Genomic DNA, 8228 nt, shown 5'->3' with positions numbered 1-8228 from the left:
ATACGAATAGTTTTGGTTATTCTTGTTATTACATTTCAATATATAATTATAATTTTGAATATTTTTATTTTTATATATGTCTATAAGTAATACAATAATATATTTAATTTTGATATTTATAAGAATTTTAATAAATCATTTATTTTATATACTTAATCACTAAAGTTTCTTTTATTAATTTTAATATAATTTTTTTCCAACTAAATTCTTTCTGTATTTTTTTATAATAACTTAATATATATTTTCCATAGAAAAAAACTTTAAAACGAATTATTCACGAAGTTCTTAAAGATCTTTATTTCATAAATTTTCTAAATTTGTTAAAAACTAGATTTTACTTACTTCCATTATAAAAGAATTAGGAGTATCTTCTGAATGTTATCTTATAATAAAAATTATAATATATTCATTTTATTCGTTGATTTAAAATATTATTAGAGATATACAATTACTTGTAGTTAATTAAAGAAGTCTAAAAAGTACATTATTTTCACATATTTATTATTTTAAAAAATCTTATAATAATATTTTATTTTAAAAAAAAAAAACAATTAGAGAAAAAAATAAATTACAATTAAAATTGTTCTTGAAACAAAAACTATATATACAATAAATTTATTTCGATTATTTATGTTTTAAATATAATTTTTTTAATAGAAAATATTAAAAAACTTATCATTATTTAAATTAAGGTTAGCTTGATACAAAAGATTTAATTTTTAATTAAAAAGAATCGAAAGTTTCGTAAAATTAACAATACTAAACTTCTGTTTATTAAAAAATATATAATTGTCTGAAGATTAATTCATTTTAATTTTTAAATAATTAGGTCTATAAATAATATATATTATGAATAATGTTTTTTATTAAATATTTGTTTATGTATTTTTGTTATTTTATTTTTTGTTATTTTTGATAATGTTATATCAATTAATATTTTTATTTACAAAAAAAAGAGTTTGAAGAAGGTTGTTTATTTTAGTATTTCATTTAATATTATTTGGAAAAATATCTAAAAATATTTATATATCTTAAATTTTTATAAATAATTAAATATATTTAAGAAATTAAAAATATAATAGTATTATTTTCTAATATAAAAATTATTTATTCTATTAATTTTTATTTATTAATTTATAATATTTTATTTTTTTTCACTCAAATTTTATAAATTAAGATTAAAGGTTATTTAATTTATGTTATTATTATTAACTAATATTAATTTAAACATTTTTAATATTATAATTGTTATTTAAATTTCCTTAATTAATTTAATAAATTTTATGATTTGAACTAGTTTAACTAATTTTATAATTTTAATTATGTTAGGAATCTTAATTATTATGAGGAGTTTAATTAATTTAATTACCTTAGTGATTTATAAAAACTGAATTAATTAAAGAACCTTAAAAATATAAACGGTTTTAATTAAACTATGAATTTTAATTATTTAAACCACTTAAACTAGTTTAAGAATTTTAATGAATATTAGTGCAATGATTATTTAGAGAATTTTAATAATTTAATTAATTCTAGTTATAATTATAATCATTTTTTTTTTAAATATTTTAAAAAAAATTATAATTATTATTATTTTTATTATTATTTTTATTATTATTATTATTATTATTATTATTTTAATAAGTATTAGCACGAATATCTTAGTTATTATATTATTAGCTATTATAATCATTTTTATTTAAATTATAATCATTAATTATTTATTTATAATTATTTTATATTATATTTTATTTATTATTTTTCTCATCATTTTCTTAATATATTTTCTAATTATTATTAAATTAGTTATTTTTTATATTATCTTTAATTATATTTTTTGAAAAAATAAGTTATTTTTTTGGTTAAAGTTCTTAATATTAATAGTCAAATTCAATCTATTATTTACTTCCAGATTTATTTCTTAAATAATTTTAAAAATTTAAATTTCCTTAACTATTATATAAATATTAATGATTTTATGATTTACTATATTTTAATTAATTTTATTATAATTAATTTTATTATAAATCCTTTATAAAATTAAGCCTCTCACTTTAATTTATTTTACTTTTTTCAAATATAGAATTATTATTCATATTAATATTATTTTTAATAAACATTACTATCTATTTAATAACGTCTAATTATCTTTCTTAATTATGTTCCCCTTTAACAAAAATCAACTCCTTATTTGAAAATGGATACTTTTGGTATAAATTATTACAATTTTCACAAGAAATAAGTTTATCTTCTTTTGAAACAATAAATATAGCCGGAACGCTACTATTATTTAAATTCTTCTCGCAATCTACATCTTCTATATCAAAATCTAAATTATTTTTAATTTATCCTCTTACAAACTCCATAACTCTCCCTAATAAAAACTCAGGTAAATCAATCTTTTATTTAATAATATTAATTCCTGCACTTTTAATGTTCAAAAACGGACTATCAACAGCCATACAATTAATATTTTAAGGAAATCTATTAATATATATATATAAATTTTTATTAGTTTAAAAATTAAGTACTTTTAACTATATAATAAAGCTGTAACAGCACCCATTGAACGTCCCCATAGTGATATATAAGGTATTTTTTTTACCTCTTTTATATAATTTATTATTATTTCAACATCATTTTACTCAGAATAACCTAAAGTAACATAATCTCCTTATGAAAGTCCACATCCTGGAAAATCAAATGAAACAAATGAAAAACCATTTTAAATTGCATATTGTACTATATGTTTGCTTTCAATACGTGATCCATTTAATGAATGCAAATATAAAATGCAATATTTTGATTATATAGTCGGGTTTTCGTAAATAGAACATACTATTTCTTGATTTTTTTTGTTTTATAATTAAAAATCAGTTCTTTTATATTGACAAAAGTCATTTTAGAATATTGGAGGTCCTTTTTAATATATATACTTATGTTTATTTTTATTTTTTTTGTTAAAAATACCTAAATCAAAAAGGGAGTAATTTTATCTTATTGGCTTGCAAAATTGTTTCCATATATTTTAAAATTAATCTATTATATTCATTTAACTTTCTTAATTTTTTTAGTTATTTATAATATTTTTTTATATTAATTATATAATAAATATATAATAAATTTTAGAAATATAATTATTTCTATTGTTGTATTAATAATTTGTTAAATTTAAATCATTTTTAAAAAAAAATTATTATAAGATTAATTTAAAGACAAATTATGTTTGTATATTAATATTTAAAATATTAAATAATTATTTTAAAAAATAAATGTAATTATTATAATGAATTTTTATTTTAATTTAATTATTAAATATTATTATTATTATTTTAATTTTAATATTTTTTTTAATTTAATATTTTATATATATTTTAAAATATAAATTTAATTAAAAATTATATTATTTTTCATTTTTAATAATAAAAAAAGATAATATGCAAATAAAATAAATATAAATAAAATAAAAGAAATTATATATAAAAATACTAAAAAAATATGTATTAAAAGAATAATTATTTATATATAAATTATATATTTTTTTAATAAAAATAATTAAAAAATTATATAAAAAATAGAAAAAAAAAAAATTATATTTTTAAAGTAAATTATTAATATAAAAAATTATAATAAATATAATAATAATCATGATAAGTAAAGATATATATATATATATATATATATATATATATATATATATATATATAATTTATTTTTTATTTTATTTATTAATCATTTTCTATGAATAGCTGCTAATCTTCCATCATTATTTAATTTATTATCCATTTCTTGATATTTTTGAAGTGCCATAGATTCAAATCTAAGCGCTCTTTATTCCAGAATATCTATTTTAAAGTTTACTTCTTTAATTTCTTCAGCCAATTTTTAATCTAATTCTGGTTTTTTAGATATTTATTAATTTTTCTAGTCTAAAATTTATCTTTATTCTTCTAATCTTCTTTAAATAATTTCTGCTCTTGATAAAAATCTTTCTTTTAATTTTGACATGAATTCATTTTTAATTTCTATTGCTTATTAATAGGGTATTTCTCGTTCTCCTAAAAGTTTTCTTTTCTCCAAAAATGGATATAAATAATCATTTACGGCTGCATCTTTTGCCATATCTTCTTCATTCTTTTTAAATGAATTATTAAATCTTATTCTTGCTTTATCATGTAAAGTATATTCTAACTTCACTTTCTCCTATATTTTTAATTATAAATATTTTATTTATGCATATATATATGTATATAAATATTTACTTCTCTCATCTATCCTTCATCATCTTTTGCAATTTTTTCTTATTATTTTAATTAATTTAAGCATTCCTTTTCTAAATTGACAATTTTTGTATTTTCTAATTAAACCAAAGGATCATCTATTTTATTATCTCCACCTGGTTCATTTAATTTTGCAAATCCATGCATAGTATCTCTTGAATAAATTTTTATTATAGGAGTAATTTCTCCTTCATTCATATGATATTATATAATAACCTGTATAAAAATAAAATGTATTATTTAGTAAAAAAAAATACCTTATCTTTAATTAAATCAATGACCATTCTTTAAATTTAATCATTAGCTGGATAATTTGGATTTTTTTCAAATTTTTAAGTCATTTTAGTAATAATAACATCTCCTACATGATTATCTTAAAAAGTTTTATCGCTATTTTAATTTCCAGAAGTCCTTTTTGGATCAAACCTAATAGACCTATAAATGACTTTGTCATCCCTATTTTAGTAATAAAGGATGGTCTTTTATCCTATAAGTTCGAATCTTTCAATTAACCCATCATGATTTCTATTTGGGTAATATTTAATAACTTTCATATGTCTGTCTATTTAAATAACTTATTTCCATTATTACATTGCTTATGGAATTTATTTATTTTCATATTTAGCAGGTTCGTAATCTTCTATAGTTTTAAATTCGAATGGAAATCTTCTTCTAATAGATAATTTATCACTCCTATGCTTATAAAAATATCTATATTCTTTCACCTTAAGTCTTTTAAAATCTTCATATATACTGATTTTTTATACTAAACCGTCATTAATTTAAGAATAAGGGGAATAGTTATCCACTTTTACTCTATTAAAAAAAAATGTACCTTCCCCTAAAGGGCTTCCTTTGATAAATTTTTCCTTGTCAATGTAAATTTTAGGAGGCCAAGGGGGTGCCATATCTAATAATTAAGCAATATCCTGAAGTTAATCTTATTCCGGGTTTTTTTATTTATCTTTTTATTCATCTAAAATAATATCGGGATTCCCTTCTTCCTCATTACTAGTACTTCCCTAAAACTACAAAGTATCCAACATAACATATTCCCAATTTAAAGACGTATCCATTTCATCAAAATTAAGGTTCTTTACCTCACATTCAGGCTTCATATTTATCCAAAAATTCATATTATTAAAAACACAATCAATAGACTCAAAAGGTGAATTTTCAGGTGAATAAAGCCTTCCCGTAGAAGGTTCAATGAAGATATTCTTCTCAATCTGCCTTTTACCAGGTCTTATAAGCACCCAGCAGTGAAGTCTTTCGCCTTAATAAGGATCTTCGATTAGTTCATCAGCTTCATCATCATCTATGGTCATTGCTATGCGTTTTTTTTCAGCTATTTCATCTAGTCTTTCCTACTCTTTTTTCTTTTCCCAAGCTGAGACTATTGGGATTTTTTTCTTGATGTTAAATTCATTGTTTTGGGTGTTTTCTTTTGGCCTTTTATCATCAAATTCTACATATTTACCTTTATCTAAAAAAAGATATTCCATCTATGACTCGTTTTTTGTAGTTATTTCACGCGGAGCCTTCCCGTACACACAATAAGCATTATAGCCAACACCTATAAGTAAAGAGCATAATAAAATACTTAAATCAAAACAGTCTCCTTTTTGCCATTCGGCTACATTAGTTGGAGAAGGAATTATTTAAGGAAATTCATTTGGAGGATCTAATTCTTCATATTAAATATATTAGGATAAATATTTAGAGCATTATTAATAGTCATAAAGTTCTAAAAATCCTAGTTTTGTAGGACGAACGGTTGTACATATAAATTTGTAGACATCACATTCGTTTTTTGGGTATAAAAATAATTCTCGCTTATCCTCGAAGTATAATTAATATTGGAATTGACGTTTAAATTAGATTACGTGTTCAAGTACTAATTCTTCTTTTGGGGTGTTTTGTATATATTGAATGGGTATATTTTCTTATTATTTAAAAGATTGACATCGCTTTGTTTTCTCGTTTTGAACTTTTGTTAAGTTTTCAAGGACTTGAAATATGTCATTGTCCAATTGGGGTTGTGCCGGCTTTTGAAATGATTCGAGTTCTAGAGATTATTAATCTAGGTTATCCATTTATTTATTTTAAACTTATTTTTTTATTTAAAAGTATATCTATATATTTGTATAATAAAAAAGTTATTTTTTTAAAAAAAAATAAAAAAAAATCAATATTATTTTTTTTAAATATATATTTTATTTTAATAATGAAAAAATATTTTATTAAAAATTATATATATATAATAATAAAAAAAAAAAAATGATAAAAAAAAAAACAATATAAAATAAAATAAAAGTAATAATAATTAAAAATATAAAAATAAAAGAAATATATATAAAAAATTATATTGTTATAAAAAATTAAAAAAATGCATTGAAGATTTTAAAAATTAGATAATTATAAACAAAATATAATAATAAAGTGTAAAAATATAACATAAAAATAAAAAAAAAAAATTATATAAAATATATTAATATTATAATATAATATTTAAAAATACAAAATATTTAAATTTATAAATAAAAATACTATTGTCTATAAAATGAAAGAAAATAAATATATAAATAAAATAAAAATAATAAAATTAAATTAAAAATATTAATAATAATAATATTATATATTTATATATTTATATATTTATAATATATATTTATATATATATTTATTATTATAAATATAATAAAATAAAATTTATAATAATATTTATATAATTCCAATTTTAATTCTAATTATTATAAATTTTTTTATAAAATTATATTTAATTTTTATCATTTACCAAATTTTATAAAAATTATATTTATATTTTTAAAAATTATTTCTTAATTTATATTTTTAATTTAGTACTAATATATATTTTTGATTTTTAAGTATAAATTTTATAATTTTTTATTATTATTATAATTAATTATAATGAATATATATAATTTATAATATTATAGTATAATTACATTATTTTATATTTTAAATAAATATTTTCTATTAAAATTGTTTTATATATAAATGTTATATTTTTATATTTTCTTTATTTTTAATTAACTTTTATTGTTTTTTTATAAAATATGATTTTAAATATTAAATTTTCTTATTTTATCATTGATATAATTTTTTTTTTTTTATTTCATTTTTAATTTATTTATATATTTAACCTTTTTTTTATGTTTTTTTTTTCTTTTATTTATTCTTTAAAATTTTGTTATTTATTTATATAAATATATTTTTTTTTGTTAATAATATTCTTCAAGTTTATTAAATAATAATTATTTATAGTTTTTTTTTACATATATTTAATAATTATTATAAAATTATATAAATCTATATATTTTTTATAAGTAATAAATTAAATTTTATTTTAAAAAAAGATTAATCACTATTGGTATTATAATGTTATTTTATAAAAATATTTTTTTTATTTTTTTTTCATAAAAATTATAAATTAAAAAATATAAATAATTTAATATAAATCTATAATTAATATGCACATAAAAGCAAGATCAGAAAATATTCAATAAGCATTATCCCTTCCAAGATTATTATAAAATTAGGATGATATAAAATTAAACCATAAAAACTAATTAGATAAAAGCTGGTCAAACAAATTCAAAATCTTATAAAATCATAAAGACTACTAAATGCAAAACAATAGTGTAATAGATAATTTTTAATAAAAATTAAATTAATTTAAAAAAATGAGTCCTTCTTTAAATTAAAAACGATAATTTAAAGAACAAGTAATAAAATGGGGAAAAGATTCCGATTTTTAAAAAGAATAAAGTTTTAAAAATATGAACGACTCGCAAATTTTATAATAATATAGATAATAAAAAATGATTGAAGAAACACAAGAAAACTAATTAGTTAAAAATATGGAAAATTCATTTGAAATAGATGTTATTGATAATCATTATAACTCTTTAATTGGAGAAGATG

The 8228-nt window shown here is 16.7% G+C and overlaps 2 protein-coding genes across 2 annotated transcripts, besides 22 other annotated features; both read right to left on the bottom strand. All coding sequences in view use genetic code 6, as the record gives it.

Annotated features, from left to right (window-relative positions):
* Positions 1-1101: 1101 nt before the first annotated feature.
* Positions 1102-1136: a microsatellite.
* Positions 1137-1420: 284 nt separating this feature from the next.
* Positions 1421-3052, bottom strand: IMG5_061800 (hypothetical protein; the record flags this gene model as incomplete). Its single annotated transcript, XM_004037035.1, has 4 exons — positions 1421-1905; positions 2225-2484; positions 2532-2919; positions 2971-3052. Coding segments are annotated over 4 exons (1215 nt in total), but the record flags the coding sequence as incomplete, so codon positions are not given.
* Positions 1578-1637: a microsatellite.
* Positions 1682-1748: a microsatellite.
* Positions 1715-1757: a microsatellite.
* Positions 1717-1762: a microsatellite.
* Positions 1721-1839: a microsatellite.
* Positions 1990-2027: a microsatellite.
* Positions 3053-3064: 12 nt separating the features above from the next.
* Positions 3065-3106: a microsatellite.
* Positions 3065-3110: a microsatellite.
* Positions 3111-3295: 185 nt separating this feature from the next.
* Positions 3296-3378: a microsatellite.
* Positions 3331-3365: a microsatellite.
* A 282-nt stretch (positions 3379-3660) lies between the features above and the next one.
* Positions 3661-3707: a microsatellite.
* Positions 3708-3732: 25 nt separating this feature from the next.
* Positions 3733-6376, bottom strand: IMG5_061790 (hypothetical protein; the record flags this gene model as incomplete). Its single annotated transcript, XM_004037034.1, has 3 exons — positions 3733-4203; positions 4263-4496; positions 4538-6376. The coding sequence occupies 3 exons, from the start codon at positions 6374-6376 to the stop codon at positions 3733-3735; spliced, it is 2544 nt and encodes an 847-aa protein (XP_004037082.1).
* A 94-nt stretch (positions 6377-6470) lies between these two features.
* Positions 6471-6505: a microsatellite.
* Positions 6506-6538: 33 nt separating this feature from the next.
* Positions 6539-6596: a microsatellite.
* Positions 6547-6634: a microsatellite.
* A 147-nt stretch (positions 6635-6781) lies between these two features.
* Positions 6782-6829: a microsatellite.
* Positions 6830-6905: 76 nt separating this feature from the next.
* Positions 6906-7011: a microsatellite.
* Positions 6912-6980: a microsatellite.
* Positions 6915-6971: a microsatellite.
* Positions 6915-6979: a microsatellite.
* A 68-nt stretch (positions 7012-7079) lies between the features above and the next one.
* Positions 7080-7127: a microsatellite.
* A 67-nt stretch (positions 7128-7194) lies between these two features.
* Positions 7195-7248: a microsatellite.
* Between the last annotated feature and the right edge of the window lie 980 nt (positions 7249-8228).

This window comes from Ichthyophthirius multifiliis (genome assembly GCF_000220395.1).
Source record: "Ichthyophthirius multifiliis unplaced genomic scaffold scaff_1120509250280, whole genome shotgun sequence".
NCBI classification, from domain to species: domain Eukaryota; phylum Ciliophora; class Oligohymenophorea; order Hymenostomatida; genus Ichthyophthirius; species Ichthyophthirius multifiliis.
This window is presented reverse-complemented; position numbering and strand designations above follow the sequence as displayed.